Source organism: Apodemus sylvaticus, chromosome 19, assembly GCF_947179515.1.
Source record: "Apodemus sylvaticus chromosome 19, mApoSyl1.1, whole genome shotgun sequence".
Taxonomy (NCBI): domain Eukaryota; kingdom Metazoa; phylum Chordata; class Mammalia; order Rodentia; family Muridae; genus Apodemus; species Apodemus sylvaticus.
Window position 1 is genome coordinate 33,882,353 of NC_067490.1, and position 26,188 is coordinate 33,908,540.

At 39.9% G+C, this 26,188-nt stretch overlaps 1 protein-coding gene across 1 annotated transcript in view; it reads left to right on the plus strand.

Annotated features, from left to right (window-relative positions):
- Positions 1 to 26,188, plus strand: part of Fam184a (family with sequence similarity 184 member A) — a 114,983-nt gene that overhangs the window by 84,831 nt on the left and 3,964 nt on the right. Inside the window, exons 10-16 of the mRNA XM_052164273.1 lie at positions 8,342 to 8,554; positions 11,103 to 11,256; positions 14,265 to 14,392; positions 15,774 to 15,958; positions 16,437 to 16,583; positions 22,282 to 22,399; positions 25,110 to 25,214. Coding sequence (XP_052020233.1) covers positions 8,342 to 8,554; positions 11,103 to 11,256; positions 14,265 to 14,392; positions 15,774 to 15,958; positions 16,437 to 16,583; positions 22,282 to 22,399; positions 25,110 to 25,214 — 1,050 coding nt within the window. The remainder of the gene's footprint in view (positions 1 to 8,341; positions 8,555 to 11,102; positions 11,257 to 14,264; positions 14,393 to 15,773; positions 15,959 to 16,436; positions 16,584 to 22,281; positions 22,400 to 25,109; positions 25,215 to 26,188) is intronic.

A 26,188-nucleotide genomic window follows, 5' to 3' on the forward strand; every position in this document is an offset into this window, starting at 1 on the left:
GCCATCGATCCCGAAGAGGGTGGGCATTAGATCCTCTGAAACTGGAGTTACAGATCGTTATGAACCACTGTGTGTGAGTTTGGGGACCTGAACCTGGGTCCTCTGCAAAAGCAGCAAGTGATTTTAACTTCTGAGCCAGCTCTCTAGCCCCCTATTCAACCTTGTGACATTGGAAAGTAACCTTATAGTCTCTTAGAGTTCATGCTAGAAAAGAGAACTTAAAAGATATAAAAATCACTTCATTTTTTCCTCTATAGTCCTGATTTTCAATGATTATCTCAAGACAGTGGTAATACAAAAAGCTCAAGGCAATACTGTGGTTCTCATCAGCTCTTTGGAGAAAGCTCTGCCCTACAGCTGTTTGTTTACAATACCTGAGTAGTTAGGTTCCAGCTATGTGAAGGACTTTAGAACAGCAATAGCCCTTCTGCGCAGTTCCGTAACCATCATATTTCACCCTGGACTCAGGTCACTTGTTCTAACCTAAAGAATCCTACACAGGTAAGTCATCTAGTCCACAGATCATCAGAAAATTTTAGGATTATCTAATCCTGTTATTATCTAATCCTATTGATATCCGACTTATCTAATGTGTACATATCATTTATACTGTGTCTTAAATTTCTTCTTAAATCAAATTGCTCCTCAGAACTGTTTTTTGTGCGCATGTTATAATTAATGTTCCGTGTTTCGCACTCCACTTTTCTCCCCCTTGCTCTGACTCCATCAGTTTCTGAATGTCCCCTTTCTTCTGTGATCTCTCCTCGTAGCGGCACTCTCTGGGTGAAGCTTTGCATAAGTCTATCAACAATGTAAGTGAGCGGCACTTACAGCCTGTGCACAAGGCATGTTGACCTTTTGGTTTTGCATAACAACACTGCTTTGAAGCTTTAACTTATACAGAAATAGACTTTGGCACACAATGTAAGAATTTTTTTTTTTTTTTTTTTGCATACGGGTACTAATGATATCTAACCTTCCACTGCTCATTTGTGTATGCTCCTACGTCTCCCACATTGTCTTATTAAGTGCATTTCATGAAGAAGCTAAGCGAGATTTTCATCTTATTCATACAATGTGTTATTTTAATGTTAACCTTGTAAGGCATGGTAATGTCCCTGAAAAATATTAACTAGTTGATTATCAGAAAATGGGAATAAATACAAACTATGTTTTCTTTAGTTAAAATTTTATTTTTAAAGAGAGTATTAATAGACTTTACTTAAAAGGAATAAGTATTTGGGAAAGTTCATAACATTTAAATATGCTTTTTATTTTGATGTTTTAATGTCATAAATTTTAACACATGAGGAAAAATCCCTTTCCTAATAATTGGCCAAAGAATTATGTTTGAGTTTGATGTCGACACACATGCAGAAATTCAGCTTCAAAATAATCATTCATACGTTTCTCTTTATCTTTGAAGAAAAATAATGAGATTTATCTGCATATCAAATCCCATTAATACTTTGTCCTTCCTTATAAAATTACAGAGCTGAATGTCTCTGAATGTGTTCCTTGACTCCTTGATACCTCAGGGCAGCAGAGGTCAGTACATTTCTTCTGAAAAGGCCCGTGGTGATGCGTGCCTTTTCTTAGGTAGTGTAGGATGAAAATATTAAAGGTGGCCACTGCCTTTGCTGCTGTCCTGTGAAACACTCACTCACTGGAATGTCAGGCGACGGGGCAGCTATGTTCCTGTGTACCTACACGTAAGCAGAATGTAGCCAGACCACGCTTTCCCAGACAGATCAAAGTTTGAATCTAAATATGCCCTGTGAAACTTTAATATTTTCATTTTCTACTACCTAAGAAAAGCCAACACACTTATCAAATAAGTTAAGTTAAAAATCAATATGATTAGCTTAATTTTCTTAGTACGTTTTAAAATAAACGACCAGGTATATTTATCTCAATTTTGATGAAGAAGAAAGGCTACATTTAAACATTCTTGTTAACATTAAAATTGCATAGTTTAGCATAGCTTAGAGTAATAATTTTGATCTGATTATTTAGTTTTCAGCTTAATATCCAAATTTTTTGATGTATTTGTTGATTAGGACAAGAACCCAAATAGAGCCGGGTGGTGGTGGCACACAGCTTTAATTCCAGCACTTGGGAGGCAAAAGCAGGCGGATTTCTGAGTTTGAGGCCAGCCTGGTCTACAAAGTGAGTTCCAGGACAGCCAGGGCTACACAGAGAAACCCTGTCTCGGAAAAAAAAAAAAAGAAAGAAAAAAAAGAACCCAAATAGAAGGTGATTGTTGTCAAAATGGATTACATTGTATTGCAAAACATTTTGATGACATAACTATTCCCCTTAGTGGTTAGAAATATACTAATTAAATAAAAACTCCTTAATATAAGTTAAAGTACATTATTTTAAAAGTCTATTTGTATCTGGATGGGAACATCTTTATACATTCCCTAAGGAAAAAAATAGCATTAAATATATTAAACAGTCCTCATTTAATTAACCCCCTGACGTGACATCATAGCTGTCATTGGTCACCGTTCACCCTCATCCTGCATAACCAACCTGAATTGTTAGCATGCAGCACTGGGCGGGCACATTTTCCTCGCCCTCCACACACTGACCCAGCTTTCCAAGTGAAAGTTCCTACTTAGCAAGAGGTGGCTTCTGGTCGGCCATCCTTAAAAACATCACATGACCGTTAATACATCTCTTCTTTACAGAAGCTCTCTAGTTTGTTTTAGTTAAGATTGAGAAGATAGCTGGGAACGTAAGTTACAGCATCTCTGGGAAAATTAAGAAGTGTCCCTGTGGCTCTTAATTGCCAATTTTAGTTTACAACCTTCCAAGAAAATCCTTTTCTGGAATTGCTAAACAGAAGTTTTTCAGAATGGCCATAATTTCATGATCTGAATTATACATTTCTTTTTAAAAATATGTTTTTAACTGAAATATGATTTTATCACTTTCCTTCTTTGTGGAGTCTTTAATAATAACAAATTAATGGTCTCAAAAAAGCATTAAAATGTCCCAACACCAATAATCTATAATTATTCATGACAATGTATATAAGCCATTGACATACTGATAAATTATTTTTAGTGTTCTCTACTAAGCCTAAGTTAGTAGTATTTAGTGCTACTAAGACTACTTTCAATGCTTAAGAGTACCAAACTTCATTCTTTTTCCAATTAACATGGTATGACTTTCAGCAGTCCTAGTTATGTACTGGTGGTAAAAGAGGGGCCCATCTTTAAATCCCAGCAGAACCTGAAATGTGCTGACACTGAAGAAATGGAGAAAGGCAGGAACCAGAGACCGCCATTACAAGTGCCTTTGCAAGTGCTAGGGAGGTCTTCTGTGTCTGTGATCATAGCGCTTGGGAGGAAAGGTGGAAAGACCAGGGGTTCTAGGCCAGCACCCTAGGACACAGGACAGCAACAATTTTGAAAATTAAAAAAAAAAAAGAACAGAGAGAAAATTGTGTATATGATGGCCTATACCTGTAAGTTGGAGACCAGCCGAGGTAGTATGGTGAGACGCTGGCTCGTGAACTACAGGCAGACAAAGCAAGACAAAAATGAGTCATGTATCTGAATACCATGCATACCTCATACATGCCATTCCGGAGGTGAGAGAAAACATTAAAACAGGAACTCACTGTTCTCTCTAAAGGGGGACAGTCACTTAACATCAGCAAATAAAGTCCAGGGTGCACTCATCTTGAGGAGGCTGTCCAGAGCTGGTTCCCTGAGTTCTGCTTTGTCGCCACCTATACCTTCATGACCTCACATCTACTGTGGTATTTTCCTTTCCCTCTGACACACTTGGGATATGTGTCCGCAACAGTGGCTTCAAGCATTACATACTGAGTTTTTTGGGGTTTTTTTTGTTTTTTTAAATGTGCCCAGAGTCTATCTAGAAACTTTGGTATATAGGACATAAATCACTATTTAATCAGATAGATTATATGTGGTGAAAACTATCAGTTTATACTTGGTATACTTTCTTATAAATCAAGCGAAATGAAATATGTGATTCTATCAAGACACACTGAACTACATCCCCAGCCCGAGGCTCTCTGTCTGACACTCCAGGGTGTATGCCACATACAGGGCACACTTACTTTGGTAACTGGAGACAAACCTATTGATCAGATTCAAGGGCCATTTTCTATTTCTTGAGGACAGAGTGTATATTTTGTGTGTTCTTTAACTCCAGTAATAAGGCTGAAGAAGGAAGGGATTAAAAACCCAACATCACCTTGCAAACAAAGTTCGTAGGTTAGTGTTGTGCCTGGTACCCCGTACACAGCAACCTTAGATTTGAACTGTTTGCTTTTAGAGTTAATAATACAATCGAAATATATTAGAATACTATTAGTTACTAAATGACTAGATTTGTTCTAGTATTTATGCTCAGCACCTTCTGCGTGTACATGGTACAGACCTGGGGCACGTGTGAAGGGCTCCACAGAGAGCCAAAGCTTTCTCCTATAAAATAAATCACATATCCTAATGTGTTTTCTCTATGACATTTCTACACAGTTCTGTCCTTAATCCCATATTTTCTAAAAGAGAGTCAAACTTTTCTTCCCAACGCTATTGTTAAGTGGTAGAGACCAGAGAAGGGCAGCTGCTGTCAGCCCAGTTAAATTTTTTAATTGTTTCCAAAATATAGAAGACGTTACTTGACCATATTTATCGACTGCTGAGAATTTTTACAAGAAGGATTAATTTTTGTGAAATAAAGATCCTCATGTTTCTTTAAGATCGGGCTGGCAGGATGGCTCAGCAGCTAAGATCACTGGCTGGGTTTGCAGAGGACCAGCGTTCGATTCTTAGCACCCACCTGGCAGCTCACAACCCTCTGTAACCCTTGTTACAGGAGACTTTTTTGGCCTCTTCAGCATTACATGCATGTGGTGTGCCCAGACATAAAAAGCAGGCAGTGCACCCATACACATTAAAATAAATAAATCTCTTAAAATAGTAAATGGATAAAATGGTCAAACTTTATCGATAACACATAAAGACGTGAATACCATTCAGTACTTAATTTGAGTATGCTATATAAATCAAAGCAACTGTTGTTTCTCATCCCACAAGTAACTCTGTAGATTATAACTGTATTGTTGATCAGGGTTGTCCAAAGATTTAATGTAGACCCCACCCTTGTTTTATTTTATTTTGAATTAAAGTTGCTTGCTATTATTATGCAGTTTATATCTACATTAAACTCTGATGCTTAAGTAATTGCTATAAAATTTTAGCTCATTTCACACTGCTTTCAAACATTAGTTTGTATTACACCGCTTGGCTCCTTATCTGTCCTCATTAATGGTATGCAATTTTCCTGTGAAATAAAGGCCCATTTCTTTATTGCTGTCTTACCAATATGTTCATTTGCAGTGCTGCAGTGCATGATGAGGCTTTCTGCATAGAGTTCATGTTGCTGCACTGAACATGAATGTGAATACTTTAGCGTTTGTGTGCTTTCAGTATTAAGAATACTAAATAAGTATATTTGACTACTAAATTGCATGGTGTTTGTCTGCATATAATGTCTGTTACTTTCTAGAGTGTGCATATTCAAATACTAACCATACATTCTAAGTTGGAAAATAATTTTTTGGAGCTCTTTTAAGGTAAAATATATTATAGTGCACAGTATTTAAGCTGGAAAAGTTTAAAGTGCTTCTATTTAAATGTATAATATATGTGGCAATTCTTTTTATATTAAAGTTATTTCCTCATAAGCTTCACTTTTAAATAGTGTAAGTCTAAGTCAATCTGCAATCAGAGTAATAGAATCTGATGCAGTGTGGTCCAGATGACACAATAGGCAAGGTATGGAGGTAGTGAACACTTAAAGCATGCATCACAAAGATATAGAATATGTGTAAGGCAGTGTTTCTCAACCTGTGGGTCATGACCCTTTGGGGGGTCACATATCAGATATTTCCATTATGATCCATAACTGTGGCATAATGACAGTTATGAAATATCAACAACAATAATGTTATGTTTGGGAAGTATCACCACACCATGAGGAACTGTATTAAAGGGTCACAGCATTAGGAAAGGTGAGAACCACTGGTTTAGAGGATAAGATCTGGGGCTCCTAGCTGCCCAAATAGTACCTCTGGGCAAAGCAAAAGTTCATGCCTGTTCTTTCTGGATGGGCACAGGTTGTGCCAGGCCGTACAGCTTGGAGAGGAAAAACCTAGTTTAATATTACTTCCCAGTAAAGGAACTTACAATGCCAAGGAAGAGCTTTGAGAATATCAGTTAAGGTCATACATGTGACACACACAGTCCTGGACTTTCCCATATGTATTTGAGCAAGTTAACACCACAGAATCTCAAGGCAGTCACCGTGAGATCCATCTAGATGCGGAGACTCTACCTGTACGAGCCCTTTCCTCTTGTTAAGACCCCACTGGCTGGACAGAAGAGGACTCTGTTGGTTATAGATTTGTGTTCACAGTCATGCTTACTGCAGTTACATTTTATGCCTTGCCCTGTCTTTCTGGGCTCTCCTTAGTAGTCATTTCACCCTGGTGAGCCTTTCAGAAAATTCTAAGCACATAAACTATAATCCTAGCTCACAGCATGGCCTTATCTGTTGCTGTGTGGTTTGTTTTTGTTTTTGTTTGTTTTCATGAAGTTAGCTATGTGTGGTGGCTCACAGCCATAATCTCTGAACTCAGATGGACGGCTGGCCTGGACTGCGAGTGAGACCCTGTCTCAGACTCTGAAGAAGTTCATTGCCTGGAGTCAGAGACTTACAGCTCCTCCCTTAGCCCCCCAAGTCTGTAAAACCCCTGACATATACCATTGCATACAAGTTAATAATTCATAAAATTTCAACAGTCAAAACGGCTTCTTTGGAAGTACATAATGGCAGCTCAAACATCTGTGTCGGTTGTGTGTCTCTCACCAGGGCTTGGCTATCTCCGTGACAGCGTGTGCTGACTCTTATTAATCCTTGTTTGTAACTTTGTCCCCAACCCTTCCTGAAGCTAATATTTCAGCCAAGCTCACTGCAAGGACTTATCCCCAGTGCTTTTAGCTTTTCTTGTTTGCCAGTGAGTAGCTCTTCCCTCTTGCCTTCCTTTGCATTGCTGGTGAGGCCTGGGTCTGTCTTCTTTCTCTGGAGCTTTCTTTGTGCTGAGAGCTCCTCTTTTCTTCAGACTTCTAGAGTAAAACCGACTTACACCATTTCAGGTTAGAAGAACCTGTGGATATGAGCAGAAATGGGTAAAATTAAACAGTATTTGTACATAATACTTATACCACCTATGCCCACATGCTTTTTGATCTTTGAAAAGCCGCCATTTGAATTAAAACAGCCAGAGGGGATGTTTGATATACTAAGGCTGCTAGTTTGGGCTCTCAGGAGGAACAATAAATCCCTTCCCAGCTCTTACCCTTCTTCCAGAAGCCCTGGCTTTGGCACCCAGTATTCATGCGCAGTAGCTTACAGCTGCCTATAATCTCAGCTCCAGGGGCTAGGATATGATGTCCTCTTTTAGCTTCTGTGGGTGCCCTCACAAATGTGTGTGTGTATGCACACACACAAACACACTCACACATCAAATAGATAATAAGTAAAGAACAACCTGACAGATCTTTCCAAAGATCAGGTCTTCAGTCCTCGAATAATCTTGACTAACAATTACTGTGTTGTTTCTCGTATGCCAGGAGCTGCTATGAGGGAAGGCGTATGGTATGGAAATGCCCAATTCCCACACAGTGGTGAGGTACAGATACTAGGAGAGAGGTGCCTCTTCTAGCTGAACCCACAGCCTAACAATCGCACTCAGTGCCTCTCAGAGAAACCATTTAACCTTTAGTTTACTCTCCTCAGAACAACTTTACCTTACAGTAGTGTTAGTTGCCTCCTGTTTCTGTTCATCTTATACATGTTATATGTATTGCAGCATATTATTACAGCAGATATATATAATGCATAATTTTACAAGCATGGTAATTAGACTGTGTTCAAGGCAATTTCTGAAGACAGATTCAAACTAGTGATAACTCAAGATCAGATTTTTGGGCTGGCGAGATGGCTCGGCTAATAAAGGGTTTGAGTCAAGCCTGCCAACTTGAGTTCAATTCCTGTAGCCCACACACAGGTAGAAGGAGAAACCTGACTCCATGGCTTCCTTTGACCTCCGCACCCACACACCATACACACACCCAACAGTCATGGAAGTGCCCATGGACTGAATTGAATGGAGAACGTTTTCAAACCCAAGACGGTTATTTCATGAGACCTGTTGACCTGCCCTTCCCCTTGGGCCAGCAGTCTGCGACACAGGCCTTGCATTTAGTCTCTGCCGTATGTCTCTCTGGTGTAGATCTCTCTGCTCAAGCAGAACCTGGAGCTGCAGCTCTGCCAGTCGCAAACGTCTCTGCAGCAGCTGCAAGCGCAGTTTACGCAAGAGCGCCAGCGGCTCACCCAGGAGCTGGAAGAGCTGGAGGAGCAGCATCAGCAGAGGCACAAGTCCCTCAAAGAAGCGCACGTCCTCGCGTTCCAGACCATGGAAGAAGAGAAGGAAAAGGAACAAAGGGTAAGGGTCTTGGGAAACGTGTTTGCAGACTGTCCATGAGATTAATGACAGTTAGCAGTAGATCCCCATTTTAACGGTCTGGGGTCTGTATGCAGAACAATGTGAGCCTAACATTTGAAAATGAAATAGGAATCACCAGCCCCAGAGATTTAAGAATTACATTGCAAGCCAGGCGGTGGTGGTGCACGCCTGTAATCCCAATACTCTGGGAGGCAGAGGCAGGTGGATTTCTGAGTTTGAGGCCAGCCTGGTCTACAGAGTGAGTTCAGGACAGCCAGGGCTATACAGAGAAACCCTATCTCGAAAAACCAAAAAAAAACAAAAAACAAAAAACCCCCCCAAAACAAACAAACAAACAACGAAAAAAACAAACAAGCAAACAAACAAACAAAAAAAACAAAAAAGAAACCAACAGGTAGAAGGAACTGCAACTCTAATCCTCCATCCTCTCTCTCTCTTTAAGACATTACACATTGTTTTACTGAACTGCTCTCCAGGGTGTGAAACGCCCTCCCCTGTAGGGAGTCACAGTGCTTAAACACAGACTAATATTGCACATAACAGCAGACACATTAGAGCAGAGCTGACATTCTGTTCGTCTATCATAATGCCAGGCTGAGTACCTCTTTGGCTCCTTAGCAGTTAGCAGTTGTTACTATCCTATTCATAATGTATTATTATCGTAATAAGCTTCTATCAAAAGTTTTTGAGGCAGAGGCTCATGTGCCCAGGCTCGCCTTGAACTCACTCTGTAGCCCAGGCTCGCCTTGCACCCCTGATCTTCTAGCCTTAGCCTCCTCGGTGCTTGGATTACAGATATGTGTCACCACACTCAGATTTTTATCAAACTCTAAATTTGTTTTTACTCTGAGCCCACAATAAAGAAGAAAAGAAGAAGAAGAAGACAAGGAGGAGGAGGAAGATGAGGAAGAGGAAATGGATCCAAGGGATGATTTTTTCTTTTAATCTTGGACTTTACCCTTATATTTTTTTTCTCTACATACAAGAACTATTCATGATATAATAAAATTAGATGTGTTTTAAAATACAATTTCCTCATAATATAATCCCAAAGCTAATATTAAAAAATCTCATCATAGCTGTGATAACTTAAAAGGGTTTTACACCAAATGAATATATTACTGGATCATTATCATATTCTTTAGCTTTTACTTTGTGTGTCTGTGTGTGACAGGGAGAGGAGAGAGAGAGAGAGAAAGAGAGAGACAGACTGACAGAGAGACAGAGAGAGACAGAGAGATTGAGAGAGAGATTGAGAGACAGAGACACAGAGAGAGATACAGAGAGAGACAGAGAGATTGAGAGAGAGATTGAGAGATAGAGACAGAGAGAGAGAGAGAGAGAGAGAGAGAGAGAGAGAGAGAGAGAAACACATATACACTTGCACATGTGTATGTAGAGACCAGATGTCTTCCTCTCCTGCTCCCTTGTTTTGCTTGGCTTTGCTTTAATGAGAAGCAATGCCTTTGCTGGAGCCAGCAGCTCACTGATTGACTAATCAGGCCAGTGAGTCCCAGGGATCTCCTGTCTCCTTCTCCCAGCACTGTGATTACAGGTGTGCACGGCCCTGCCTGTCTTTTTACACGGATGCTGGTGATCTAAGTGCAGGCTCTGGGCTAAGGAGATGATGGCTCAGTGGGTAAAATGTTTGCCACTCCACTATAGGAACCAGAGTTCATGTCCTCAGAACTAATATACAGCCATGCACAATAGTGCGCATCTATAATCCTAGTGACCTTACGGTGAGATAGAAGGTGGGGACAAGAGATATCCCAGAAGCTCCTGTGCTAGTGCTGTGGCAAAACGACAAGGAACTGCCTCAAGATGGACTGCAAAAGCCAACAACATCCTATGTTGTCTTCTAAGAACCCCCCCCCAGCACACATAGAGAACACATGTCGTGCACACCCGCAATATACACACATTTATGTTAAAAGCACATACATACAGATAAGTAAATTAACAAGCCCAGGTTTTTATGCTTGCACAGCAAAAATGTGACTCACTGAACCATTTCCCACACCCCATATTATTATATTCTGAGCTAGAATCCCCAGGATAGCTATTACTTTGCTTATTTTTTCCAGAGAGTGGGGTATTTGCATTTCATAGAAAATGCTATAGAAGATTTGAAGTGATGTTTCATAACGCCCTCACTGTGCTTAGGCAAACCTAACTGAGGCTTTGTGTTGATTTCTTAGTAACACCCTCCTCTCCTGTCTGTATGCACAGGATCTTTTTTCCCCCTTAGTTTTCAGTAATTTGTATCCTTAGCAACTTTAGAAAATGATCCTATTTGAAAACTGCCTGAAGCTAAAGGTCTATATTTCCAATTTCAACAAAACGTGTTGAGCCAAACTGATTTCATAATTAATTGTTATCTACTGAATTGGCCCACTGAATTTTGTTTTCCAGTTACATTACTTTATATCCTGATTTTCTTAACTCCTGGGCTTGCCAACCATCTCCACTGTGTTTGCTGCATTCTCTCTCTCGTATAATGATATAATTGGCTTCCCCCGTGTAGGCTCTGGAGACTCACTTACAGCAGAAGCATTCTGCAGAGCTGCAGTCACTGAAGGATGCGCACCGAGAGTCCATGGAGGGCTTCCGCGTGGAGATGGAGCAGGAGCTTCAGACGCTCCGGTTTGAATTAGAAGACGAAGGAAAAGCTATGCTTGGTATTGTGGACAGGATCATAATCTTACCATACTTATTTGTACATTCCTCCATTGTAAGTGTCAGCAGAAAGCATCAAGCTGTGTGTTGAAAGTTTGGATCCACCCAGATGACTAAGTGGGCCACAAGACTTTACTGGATGCTACTGTATAAAGAGGCAGGGAAGGTAGACTAGAGGGGCTGAGCTTCCTCTGAGAAGGCAGTGCTCATAAAGGTTTGTCTTTATGAGTCATGGAACTAAATGGAGACAGGACACTTAGGAATCCCAGAAATTAGCCACTGGCCAGTAGCCCTCAAACACCCACCCATGCACCCCAACTCTTATACCGATGCACGTACCACACATGTCTTCCCTCACACACACGCCCACACCCACACCCACATACCCATGCAGTCACACGCATATCCACACACACACTCACAAGGGCACCTGACTTGCCATTTTGCAATCTCCTAGCATTGTATGAATGGCTCATTCCCCCTGCATCTTACCAGTGTTAGGCATGTGACAGTACGTCAGGTATACTGATAGGAGTGTCATAATATCTCATTATAGTTTTGCTTTACATTTCCTTAGTGGACAATGATATTGAATATTTTTCATTCTCTCATCAGCTTCACGTCTTCCTTGTTGGTTGGATTCTTCGTTGTTGATGCTGAGTTTTAGATGTTCTACCTATCTCTTCTAGATACTAGTCTTGTGTCAGGATCCTTTGGCTATGTATGTTCTCCCTTTCACTCCCATGAGATACTCTTCCTGGGGTCACCACCGACTTGAGCTATCTTCACCGACTGGTTCTCATCTCATCTTCTCTATGTGCACATCTGGCTGCTTCACCTTTTGGATCTTTCTCCTCTTGCTCTCCATGTTACTATATATTCTCACTGTGATGATTTTTTTTCTGTACCCCTGACTTTCATGGGCCAGACCTGTTTCATGTGTATCCATTAAATAGTTTTCCCTTTTCCTTTTTATCTACCTCCACGGCTTTAGCTATCACCTTTGTGCTGGAGACTCCAAATGGGTGTTTCTGGATCAACCTTCTTGTTTTTGTACATTAAATTAGTATTTGTTACTACATGTCGAGGCATTGATTTTTAACTAGATCTTAAAATACAATCGTATCATCTCCCCATTGTCCAAAGTCCGTGTCTACCCCCTACCTCCCACTCTGATTAACAGTGTCAATTTATTGAGTTGTCAAAACTTGGAAAATGGGAGCAGCTTCTTTTCTTTTGTTACCACATTCTGCCTGTGAGTTCTTCTTAAATCCTTTCTATGCCTGTTTCCTCTGGGTTAGGCCTTCCATCATAATTACACCAAGGCCATATGTTTTCTTTTGCTGCTTATGTTTATTGTATATGCATGATTGTTTTTGCTTACATATAGGTCTGTGCAGTACACGCATGCTTAGTGCCCGCAGAGGTCAGAAAAGGATGTTGAATACCCTAGAATTGGAGTTCCAGATAATTGTGAGCTACCATGTGGGTGCCAGGAATCACACCTCGGTCCTCTGGAAGAACAAGTGTTCTTAACTGCTGAGCCATCTCTCTAGGCATTTATATATATATATATCTTTTTTGAAATATTGTTATCATAACTTTCCTCCTGACTTCCTTCTCACAGCTGTCAGTGAAAACTTTGAAATGTTCATACTTCACATGAGGCTTCCCTCTTTGAGCCTATCCATGGTCCTACATGAGAGTCTCTGGCATGTTTTTCTTCTAAAGAAGCCCCTCATGATCTCCATGAAGACCACAGGAGGAGCTTAAGTTGGCCAACTGCCATCAGGGGCAGCATCTCTTCCATTAGATTCCATGTTTTAGCCTCAAAATCCATAATTTGCCATTTATCCACATCTCCATATTAACATTTAAAAGTGTTCAAGTATCAGTCATGTTTAAGGAAATATCATGAGTGAGCCCTGTGTTCTGTGAGAAACAGTGGCTCACGCTGCAGTTTAAGAGCCACGGGCCTAAAGGTTTGAGTGAAATCCATGCGGGCTCCATTTTCCTTCGTGTCCCTGTGTACCCTGTGGCCTCCTGCTGCACAGACCTGACAGTTGTGGGACAGACTGGGTTCTGGCTTTGCTTGCATATTCTTCCTCCACGGTGAAAGCACCCCCCTTCTCTACTTAGGAACCCCAATTCATTCCCTCTGTCTTGTAGAGTGAGTCACTGTAACAATCTCTCTGTCATCCACTCCCTTCGCCGACTCCCAGAAATCTGGGTATTTTCGCCACTGAGTTTTCATTATCCCTAATATTAACATCTGATATTCCGCTTGATTCCCTAGCATGGTACCTTAGCTCCTGGCTTGTGAGCTTACAAAGGCAGTGTCAAATTGTATACTTTCCTAGGATTCCGTGGTCATTCCGTAAATGTTTGTGAGGTATGTGAAATGATTAATTCCAGGGCCAGGCATAATACATGCCTGTAGTTCTTGTCGGTATGTGTGAGATAGATACAGAAGAGTCCAGATTTCAAGGCCCCAGTTGCACAGTTTGCATGGTCAAATCAGCCTTAGCAATGTGAGATCTCGCCTTAAAAATTAAAAATTAAAAATCAATTCCAAACTCTAATGCAAGTGATGACTGGCCTCCAATCATTAAGAGTGTCTATCAGCCAGTACTTTGCATGGTCTAGGGACATTGTAAACATTTCTACTGGGAGGAAAAATGCCTCCTAAACATTGTCAGTGTACAACTCCAAATTCCACATTATTTTAAAACATCGAACAGTAGAGCATTTAATCTCCACTTTGTCTTCAGATTGAATTCCCAAAAAACACACCTTTGTCACTTCAGCTTTTGGCATTTTTCACATCCTCAGCAAAGCTGAGCAGATTCCAAATACACAATAGTATACGATAGATGTGAAGTTATTAGTATATTGTGAACAATAGAAATTTTATAAACCTTATATAGTCTTCCTTAGGCACATTCACCAGTGTCCTAATTTTAAAAGTTGTATCCTGGATCTTTTCTAACCTCTTCTCTTTGCGTTCCAGCTTCCTTGCGTTCTGAACTAAATCATCAACACGCAGCTTCCATTGATTTATTACGGCATAGTCACCATCAAGAACTGGCAGCAGCTAAAATGGAATTAGAGAGAAGCATAGACATCAGCCGAAGGCAGGTAAGCGCCATCACTCTGCACTGATTCCTTAGATCTGAGTTCCCAACCCTCATGCTAGGAATGGTACTTTGTAGTTGCTGCTAATTGCACATGAATGAAAATGTTTCTTTTTTTTTTTTCCCCGGAGGAAATGAGCAACTTTATCTTTGTATACCGGTTATAAAATTACATTTTATTTTATGACTTTCCAATTGAATATTTTGTACTTTGCATCTTAGAAAAAATAGACAATGAAATATGAAAATGTCAAGGGTAAGGACAGCACTATTCAGTGGACTAGGCACGGCAACCCTTCGTCCTGCATCTGGGAGGGCCGTTGAAGTAGTTGGTACCCATATAGCCCAGGGTTGTCTAGTGTACCCAGGAAACTACATTTTCAATTTTATGTAGTTTAATTTAGTCAAATTGAACAGTCCCATTGAATGACATAACTGTATAGAAGGAGCAGGTCCTCACCAAGAAGACAGATAACTTATATTCCCAACATAGTAATTTGCCACTATTTGCTTATACTTTTTAAGCTTTGGTCCTTGACCCAGCATACTTTCTTCTACTCTGCTAATCTGTGATTGTGGAGATGTGTGTTCATGGAAGGATACGGCAGTAGGCACCATGCAGAGAAAGCTGCTCCTGGTTCATTACACCCACAGCTTTTGCTTGGTTGGTTCTCCCGTGTTACGTGGCCAGCCTGGAGCTGCTCGCCATGGTGAGGACCTTTTAAATGAGCCACTTGTAACCAGAGTGGAAAGTTACTTTTGCCAACTCTTCCTGCAGTAAAGTTGACAGTGTCTGCTTTACAGAACTTGTAGAAAACACTGACTTGTAGAAAACAAATCCTTTCTAGACAGATAACTGTATGGACAGCCATGAAAGCAGTAGAAGTCTGCTTTTCTAAATCATGGAGTGCGTGTGTGATGGAGGCCTCCCTAGATGAAAATCCCTTTAAGACTAAAGGACAATAGTACCAGCAGTTTATTATAAGATCTATACAACTTACTAAGAGACACATGTTCTATTCCTGGATATATATATGTACATGTACATGTATATACACAATCAACTTGACATTAATTATAAACTATCTTTAAAAATTCAGCTCATAAGTAGTGATTTCCTCATTATTATAAAATGAGTGAACTAGACTTTCACGCTCTTTTGAGTCCCTTACAGCCATGATATTGTAACTATATTCATGTAAGTATTTCTCGGCTCTATGGAAGACAGAGGGCTTTGAGGTTTTCTCATTTTGAGCAATTCAGTTTGGTTCTGAAGCCTTGTCAGAATGATTACACTTCACATTCAAAATTGTCATTTCGGTCTGTCGCGTTAGTGCAGAAAGCAAATGTGTAGAGAGCGCTTAGCATTCTGTGCTTTCTTGCAGAGTAAGGAGCACATGTGTAGAATAAGTGATCTGCAGGAGGAGCTGCGGCACCGGGAGCACCACATCACAGACTTGGATAAGGAGGTCCAGCACCTCCACGAAAACATAAGTACCCTAACGAAGGAACTGGAACTTAAGGGGAAAGAAATTCTCAGAATACGGAGTGAATCCAACCAGCAAATGAGGTATGCCAGTACTTACTGCAGAAGATGCATTGTTGTCTAAACTATTCTTGCAGAATGCCTAGCAGCATGCCCCTGTTTTTATGACTAGTGCCTTCCTAGTAATAATATATTGAAGTCCACTCTTCACTCTGTGTGGTGGGTATGATGTCATCTGGAAAATAAAATGTCTGCATCTCGATAATGCTTTTGTTATTCGTTAATGCATTTGTTACTTGTTAACTTTGGAAAATGACCGCCATTAAAGATTTTAAAGATGTATTAGAAAAAAGCATTAAAGGAGACAAACTTTAACACTACCCAGCAGCCCACAGCAAACTCCGTAGCTTATCTCAAGATGTTTACATTAATTTCCCATATATTATAACAAAACGGGGCAGGGGCAAGGGGGGGGGGAGGCATTTCAAATCTGGTAGAACATAGATGCTTTGGAAACTTGACTTCAGAATAACATTTTCTTAACTAAAAATAAATTGAACAGGTTGCATGAACAAGATTTAAACAAGAGACTTGAGAAAGAGCTGGATGTCATGACAGCAGACCACCTCAGAGAGAAAAATATCATGCGGGCAGATTTTAATAAGACTAATGAGCTACTCAAGGAAATAAATGCAGCATTACAAGTGTCGTAAGTCATATTGCATTCAAGGAAATTCCTGTGTGGGTCATGAACGGAGGAGCACTGTGTCTAAGCTCCGCCTAGCGGTTGGGATGCAGTGCAGACGGTGCTGAGTGAGGAAGGCGTAGGTACTGCATTTAGATGTAGTGTGATGTGTGTGTTCTCTCATTAGGATAAGGCCATTGAGTGATCTGTTTCATTTGCTGCCATAGCTGTAGGTCTGTTAAAATAATACGCATGCCCCTTCCCCACCACACACACACCATTGGTAGATGGCTTCCGTGATGACGTGTCAAAGTCTGTTCATTATAGAATGTGAAGTTGTTAGTATATTGTGAACAATAGAAATTTTATAAGCCTATGCATGAGTCAACAGTACATATTTTATAACACCCAAAACATCCTTCAAAGCAAACATGCACTTTAAACGATGTGTGTCCGTTTAGCAAGTACCTGTGGATATGAAGGACAGAAAAGTGCAAAGACTTCATTTCCTATACTTGGGTACTGCTTGAATTCCTACAATTAGCATTTAAATGTTTTTTTTTTAAATTTTGGAAGTCTATAAAGTAAAATCATTACAAATAAAGTCATCACTCAAATTTAGTAACCCCATTATTCAAGTAAAAATCTGTATTTCTTAATAATCATTAAGAAGATTAATGGCCCCTGTCTTTCCAGGGTCTTTACAAACTGCGTCAGATAACTCTCTGAATTCAGTCTGTCTCTCTGATCTAATCCCTGGTCTGGTTTAGGTCATCTTAGGTTTCATGTGCTCTAAGAAGCTGCTAATGTCTTATTCACTTCTCCAATTATCCAGATACCCCCCGTAAAGTCACAATGAAGTCACCACCGCCACACCACACCCTCTGAGGGTCAGACTGTCGGCTCTGTTAGGTTGTCTTCTGCGTCTGTGCTCTTATACCTGTTTACCTCCCTCAGATAGAGATGCCATCTTTGCATCTTGGATCTGTGTAACCTCTCAGTCTCAGCAAGTACTCCCTGCGTAGGTGCAAACTCACGCAGGCACACTCAGTAGCGACCGGCTGCTTGTATTTATTCAAGTGCCCTCTGGGATAAGGCACTGTTTTCTGACAGACAGCATTTGCCCTCTTCACATAAGAACGCATATGCTAACAAGCCATGAATAAGTTTTGTGAGTGTTCCCACATTTGTTTGTTAGTGAAGTTTACCCAACATTTCAGGAAAAAAATTCATTATCTCCACAAACTTAGTGATTTGTTGTTTGCTTAGATTAAAGTCAAGTTTTAGGTTTTTGTTTTTTGTTTTTTTTGTTTTTTTTTTTCAGCCACTGGGACTTGTGCAATGTGGCAGAGCATACATACAACATGCTTTGGGGAAAAGCAGATAAAATCAGCCTTGGAGCTGTTGCTCTCGCATTCCCTGGCCTTTGTATCCACCAGGTACATGCCAGTACCGTCACACCCCTCTTCACACCTCGAAACAGCACACTCACACAGAGAACAGCCTGTGTTTGTCTGTGCGTCCTGGCATCTCCCTAGGAATATTAAGAAGGAAATACAAGAAAGAAATGCAAGAAGGAAAGGCTGTGTGTTTATTTGGACATGTATTATTTGTTCGTTACCAAATTTTAGCAGATAGCAAATGTCCCACTTAATATTTTGATCTTTTGATAATTGAAGAATTATATTACTATTAAGTAAAGTATTTTGCCTTCCTGTTTTTAGAACTGGCATTCATTTTCTTCTTTGCCCTGGCTGCACACGGACCTGCCACATTTCTCTTTTTACCTGCTACCATCGTATTTAGGTAGTCATTTGTTTAATTAAAGTCAAATTCTACACAGGTTTCTACCTGATAACGGAAATGTTCTGTATTAGCTCCCCCAACTCTGGTAGCTATGAGCAGTAATGACCACTTGAAGTGTAGCCAGTGTGCCTGAGAGCTTAAACTCCAATTCTCCTTAGTTAATGTAAATTAATAACAACAGCCTGGAGTTGTCCAATTGTGTCAGAAGCTGCCCCCACCTCAGCTTTGATGCTTCAGATTCGGAAAGCCCCGGTGAATTATTAAAGAGCCGCCCGCCGAGGGGGGAACTTGAGAGGTGCATGCGAAGCCTAAGGACCAGAGTCTAGTGCTGAGGAAACCCTGGAGCAGCTGGAAGCGTCGCTTCTCCCTTCTGCTTTCATTCCCACTGAACTCCTAGGGAGAATGGGCAACAGGTTTAATGGTGTGCAGAAACAGTGCCAGAGTCTTTGTGTCTTGGAAATGATTGCTAGAAATTGTACTCTCTAGTGCCGAGTATTCAAATCCTCCTAGAACTTCATGGAAATTTGACTGTCCCCAAAGAACCCTATATCTAGCCAGGTGTGGTGGTGCATGCCTTTGATCCCAGAGACTGGGAGGCAGAGGCAGGTGAATCTCCGTGAGTTCGAGGCCAGCCTGGTCTAGGTAGTAAGTTCCAGGATGGCCATGGCTGTTACACAGAGAAATTAGTCTCAAAACAAACAAACAAAAACAAAAACCCTTGCATCTAATTTTTAAATGTATTGAATTTCATTTGCTTTAAAAACAAGCAAGGCCTAGAACATAGCTCAATGGTAGAATGCTTCCTTAGCAAGCACAAGACACTGTTTTGATTGCTAAGACCCCAAAGGGGAGGGGGAAAAAGATAATAAACGGGAGAACAGGCTACTCAATTTTGCCTAAATGACATTTTCCAAAGGTAAAGAAAGTTTAAGTAAAATAAAAACTGTTCCAGTAACTTGGGCTTCAGGAATATTTATTGTTTGAAACGTGAGTAATGTTTATCCTTTTAGTTTCTGTGGGTTTATTATTTGTTGCTTTGTTTTTGAAACAGAACCTCCAATAGTCTGTGGTGCCCTTGAATTCTTGCCTTCCCTTTTCTTACCTCCCAAGTACTGGGATTGTAGACATAGGCTACTATACCAGGCAAGAGGTTGGGGGTGGGGTTGGTTAGGTTTACTTTATATTAGCACCTCACTATACCATAACAAAAAAAATTGTTTATGAGAGAAATGCCAGTTCTGCACATGGACGTTAGGTAGACCAGTACTTCCTAACTAAAAAGACGTATTCTGCCATGCTAGAATTGCTGTTTTTAATTCTTAACCTCTAAAACTCCAATGATTTTGTAGTTGTTTGATTTTTTTGTGTGTTGGTGTTTTGTTTGTTTTGTTTAACTTACCACTCAGGCTATTTTCAGAAGCTCTTAGGACATCTGGAAGGAGTTGTGGCCTTCTTAACAAAGTCTGCTTGGAAATTATAGAAGTCCAACAGTAAAACGCTTCAGTCCTCTATTTTGTTTATAAATAACAGAATGTTTAAATTGTAATTTCTGGGCTCCGTGTGTCCTGGTAATACTGTGGTTCAGGTCTGTCATCTTTAGTCATTGATTGTCTTGTCAGATGGGTCAGAGAGCAGCATGAGATGGATGAAATTTCTCTGTGTTGTTTAGAAGCTGTGGACAATTGACCTGTACGTACTCCCGACCCTGACCCATCTCACCCCACCTCTCTCTCTTTCTCTCTCTCCCTCTCTCTCCCTCTCCCTCTCTCCCCCCCCTCTCTCACACACACACACACACTCACACATACACACACACACTCACACACACAAGGGGGTGTGTATATGCTTGGTAAGAGTCCAATAGTAACCCTGATTAGCACTTCCATGTGCTCTGCTTCTCTTTTCTATCCAGCCTTTGTATTACTTTTAATGATAATCTGAAAACTCTTGAATGATATCTGAAAATAAAACTAGATTCTTGCTACCATATTCATAATCACAGACCTGACTATTATGGGTTGGGGTCAAAAGCATATTTCATAAAGGTCATTTAAGAAATATAGAACTAGCCTGGTAGTGGTGTACACCTTTAATCCCAGTACTCAAGAAGCAGTGGTAGGCCTCCTGAACTCTGTAAGTTCAAGGCCAGCTTGGTCTACAGAGCTAATTCTAGGACAGCAAAGGCTACACAAAGAAACCATCTTGAAAAAACAAAACACACACACAGGCATACACACACACACACACACACACACACACACACACTAAAAGAAAAAAATATATAACCAAACAGAAAAGGATGAGAGGTTAGCTGGGAGTGTAATACCTGCCTGTTAATCCTTGTACTTGGAAAGCCAAAGTAGGAAGATCTGAGTTTACAACAAATCCAAGATATAAAGTAAGGCCCTGTGTCAAAGAGGGAAAGAAAAGAAAGAAGAACAGGATATATATATATATATATATATATATATATATATATATATATATATATATATATATAATCTTAGAACCCCCTCCCCTCAATCTCTTAGTCAGTCTTTGCACTCAGCCTTTTAGAAGCACTGTTGGCCTAGTGAGCTGCCCGGATAGCTGTGGAAAACCACTGCCCAGTGTCTTGACATGGATGTGGGAATGGTACCAAGTTCCTTCCTAGTAGAAGGATGGATGAGACCTTTGATATTTCTGAGTTCCACCTGGTTCATAATAGTCTCTTGTTCTCTCCTTTAATGCTTTCCTATTTGTACTTATAGATTCCTTCTTGTCAGTACTGTGTCTTCATTATTATCTAGTCTTTATTAAAATTGTTGCTGATGTAAAGGTATGTCGTGGAGAGAATGACAGTATAATAATGAAGGTTAAAACGGTTCAACTAAACTAGGTACAGTAATGTACACTTGTAAACCCAGTACTTGGAAGGCAGAGGTGGTAGATTTCTGTGAGTTAGAGACCAGCCTGGTTTACATAGTGCATTCCAGGAAAGCCAGGGCTACATAATGAGACCCTGTCTAATGAATGAATGAATAAATGAATGAATAAATAAATAAATAAATAGAATGTTTCAACTAAATTAAAGCATGCATTTGAGCAGAGGAGATCTTTCCTGTACAACAAAAGGAGATTCCAAAACTGTAGATGATTATTTTAATTCACTTTACTTTGTTTGATTAACTTGCTCATTGTTCTGCAACGAAAACAAATAAGGCTTTACATCTAGGGTGCATTTGTCTACAGTCTCTAGCAACTGTTCTTAGAGTAGCTCCTCATCCCTGGTGCTGCTAACCACAGAGGCAGCACTCTAGTGACATCTTGTGGTTGCTTCAGCACATAACCCTTACACCTTTTTTGTTGTTCACACATAGATAGTATAATCTTTCCAGTGTGTGTAAATATTTACATTACACTGTGTGTAAATACCACCGAATGAGTTGGCCTACAAGAAAATGTGATTATTTTCTTCCCTGATGAGCCTTGAACAATTTGTTCTTATTGGTTGATAATGTAGAGTTTTAAAACTGCGTTCCCCACAAACCGAGACGAGAGGATGAGAGGATGTCATTGTGTGTCTTCTGTTCTCCCTCCCTTGGTATCTTTTCTTGCTCCTTATATATGTTGTGTACCTCACCACACAGCAGTGTATCGATGGTTACCACTCCTAATAGTACCCAGCCTGAGTCTGTAAAGTTTGTGTCATCTGGCTTCTCAGCTCCTTCAAAGAACACCTCACATCATTCACACATGATTTACAGCGGCTTAATTCTCCCAAACATAACCCCTGAGGCATTTAATGGCTCCTGGGGCAATCACATTATCATGCCTGTGTGTTAAACCGGGACTAGCTGAAGAATGTAGGTATTTATTACAACAGGATGATGTTGTCTGAGTCATATTAGTGAGATAAAGGTTTTCTTGTTTATAGACTAGAAGATATGGAAGAGAAGTATCTAATGAGAGAATCGAGGCCAGAAGATGTACAGATGATTGCAGAATTAAAATCCCTGCTCACAGAACGAGACCAGGTCATAAAGAAACTCATTGTAAGATATTTTGTTTTTAGTACAACCATATTGATAATAGACAATGGGGAAGTGTTTTCGCATAATGCTAAATGAAAGTGGAAAGTAAAATCCTTGTATTGTGGTCACATTTATTAAGCTATAATTTCAGATTTAAATTTGGCATTAGAAAAGGGAATTTTACCCTTTTCTTCAGTGTTTTTATTGAAATAAATACTTTTAACACATATTAAATTTTTAATAATGTCTTTACCACTTAATAGTTAACATTCTATTGGTATATACAGAGACGCGTATTGTACATACAATATTAGAATAAAGAAAAATCTGTTAACGTGGCTATGCATTAGACTGCACTGTCAACTTACAGATTAGTTCTCCCTCTTTTGTTGTTGGTTTTGCTGGGTTGGTTTATTTATTTATTTATTTATTTATTTATTTATTTATTTATTTATTGAGATAGTTATGCTATGGGGCCCTTAAAACTCGCAGCAACCCTCTTGCCTCAACCTCTGAAGGGCTGGGATTACAGGCAGGCATCACCATGCTTGGCTCAAATGAATCCTGTTCATTTCCTAAAGTGTGGTCCACCAAACACTGATCCAGAGAGATACTGAGCCATCCAAGCACTCGGGAGGCTGCGGGGAGGATCTTGACTTTGAGGCCACCCTAAGCTTCATATTAAATTCAAGAGTGACTCAGGATACACACATAGCAAGAACCTGTCTCAAGAGCAAGAGCAAACAAACAGAAAAAAAAAAAGGTTTTGCGGTCCATCCCAAGAAGAGATGTGATTTATCCGGGGAGTCAGGGATACTCAGCGTTAAGGGCACTCAGAAATCCACTGGTGAAAAACAATAGGATTCTAACAGTAAATATTCTGTCTTCATTAGAACCATTATTACTTGAGAATGAAAAAAAGTATACAGATGTTTGAAAATGTATAAAATGTTTCAGAATTTTTTGAAATGCTATATCCTGGTCAGTAATTAAACTGCTGCTGTTCCTTGTCACTAAATAAAAGTCCTACATAGTGAAAGTAAAAATAACACTAATCTTCTACACATTCCTTGATTACTTTAATTACAGTCTTTGCATATTAGCACGTAACTGCACAAGAATAATATTCTGGCATCCTTTAAACTTATTTTTGTGATCTAGAAAATTCCATCTGTTCTCACGACTGTGACATTCTTTTTGAAATGTATGAAGTTCCTTCTGAAACCTCCAGGGTGGATTAGGGTTCTCAGAGGGAGCCCAGGGATAGGCTGTGCCATTTCCTGTGGCTTGCAGTCGGCTAAGCACCCAGTTTTCCAAGGCTGGCACATATGAGCCAAAGCAGCAGACTCATGGAAGGACGCTGTTTCATTTCCAAAGTGAGCAAGCACAGCAAGTGGATTCGCCTGTGGCCCACAAGTAGCTATTTACTCTTCCGGTTACTGCTTGGAATGTTACAGATAGAACTGCGTTTATCCTCATCAGAGGGTGGATACAATATGGTAACCAGGGGCAGGTCCACACTCTGTCTGCAACAGGGTGGTTCCCTGACCCTCAAGAGGCATGCGGGACAAGACCTGTAATGTAAATGAGAGTTGGTGATAACAAAGAAAGTCCTACTAGATTACACTAGAATCAAGGCCAGCCTGAACACAACCATCATTCTCACCCATACTCCTCCATCTGCTGTGGCTTTCCCCATCTGTTGGCTAAATTACTTAACGCATCTTACTTATTTCTCAAAAATGAAAGGTTTTATCTCTGCAAGGGCCATTCTCTTTTCCTTTATCCTTGGTATAATACATCACTATCTCAAAAGACCAGACGTGATCAAATCCATTTTCAGGTACTGAAGAATAATGCATAGTAGTGTCACATGTATATATGGAAACCAGTGAAACATGTAGGTTATAAAAACCCTTCAGGTCAGAGTCTGGCTCTGGCAGCCCTAACACAGTAGGCTTGGTTACCCATTCTCAACTGGCCAACTAAACAGACAAGTAATATTGAAAAGCAGGAAAGGGAAATGTAACATATGAACCCACAGTGGGAAGGGGTAGAAGTGAATCCCTCTGCCCTGAACCCCAGTGCCCATCTTTGGAGTCCTGACATGAGGCTGCGATTTAAATGCCAGAAAGAGATACGCATAACTTAATAGTCTTGGCCAAGATGTGGTCTTGCCTATTGTCATTGTCCCTCCTTCAAGGCAATCTGACAACCTGTCAGGACTGTTTGAAATCCTGTTTGGAGGCAAGTGTTCCCTCTGTCTGGTATCTCTACCTTTTCCTTCTCTGAGCCATGAGACTTGTGGGGAAATTCCAATTTGATAGGGACAGTTAGTTACAATATTCCAGTAACCAACAAAAGAGGCCTGGGTCTCTTCAGTATTGTCTTCATTCCTGTCAGTAGAAGTTGTGTGTACATAACACCTTGAGTACAACTTAGACCTACTCAGATGCCACAGTAGGTACCACCAAGAGAGAGGCCATTAGTAGATTCTGTAGACAGGAATGAAGGGGTATCAATGGTTATGATCAAGTGCCTAGTCCCAAGGTTTAAAAGGTGCTAAAAGTGACCTGCTAGCTACATTTGAGACATGGGCAATCAAGTGTAGAGATGTTTTATACACCTTTATACTTCATTAAATTTTTTAATGAAATGGCACTCACACATTTTAAGTCTGTAAATCTATAATAGAAAATGTTGAAAGGATGTTTATAATTCTTTTGCATAGGAGGATAATAAATTTTACCAGCTGGAATTAGTCAATCGAGAAACTAACTTCAACAAAATATTTAACACAAGTCCTACTGTTGGTGTTATTAACCCATTGGCTAAGGTATGTGCCGTAGACACTGAAGTAGGGTTGTACTGAAATTCGGAGGGAAATGGGCTCATGTGGGACAGGCAGCATACGGTTAAAGCTGCCTACAGTGTCTTCAGAAGTATGATAACCTCCTGCTCAAGTTTCTTACTTCTTCATTTGTTCAGTTGCAGACTGAGCTACTCACGTATTGGTAATTAAGATTCTTAAAATATTGCATTCATATTGAAACACTTCAGCTCTACCTTTATGTTTTCCATCTTTCTAAAGAAAAGTAAAGCTCTGATGCAAATTAATTTATACTTATTAACTTTTATACATCATTGTCCCTGTCCACACAGCCCTAAAGTTTAGGCATAGTGTGTATTCAATAAATATGTTAAATTCTAAAACCTTATCATACTTCTTTAAGCCAAAATAAACTATTCTGTAATTAAATCAAGTAATGACTAAATAACTGTATATGCTGATTTCCCGTGGATTATGAATCTCTTAGGAGAAAATAATGATCTACTAAAGCTTATGTTAAAGCTGTTTTTTAATCCATATTTTATTGCTTCACATTGTACTGATTTCTGCTACGCCATTACCCAGAAATTTTATTTTCAAAGTTTATACAATTTCTCTGTTTAGAATTCCAAATTTACTCTTCCTTCATCAGTACTCTACACTTCAAACTTAATGTTTTGCAAACTAGAGTTCTATCTATAGCTCTTTCTTTAGAGTTCCATAAGGAAAACTCTCCATAAATAATTGAATTGGTGGACAGAATTAATTTAGTTCTGGGGTTTTAATTAATTAATTAATTGGGGTTTTGTTTGGTTTGATTTTTAAAGCAGTCTCATGTGGCCTAGGCTGGTCTTAAACTCACTCTATAGACAAAGCTGGTCTTAAACTCACCCTATAGCCAAGGCTGGCCTTAAACTCACCCTTTAGCCAAGGCTAGTCTTAAACATACCCTATAGACAAGCTGTCCTTGAACATACCCT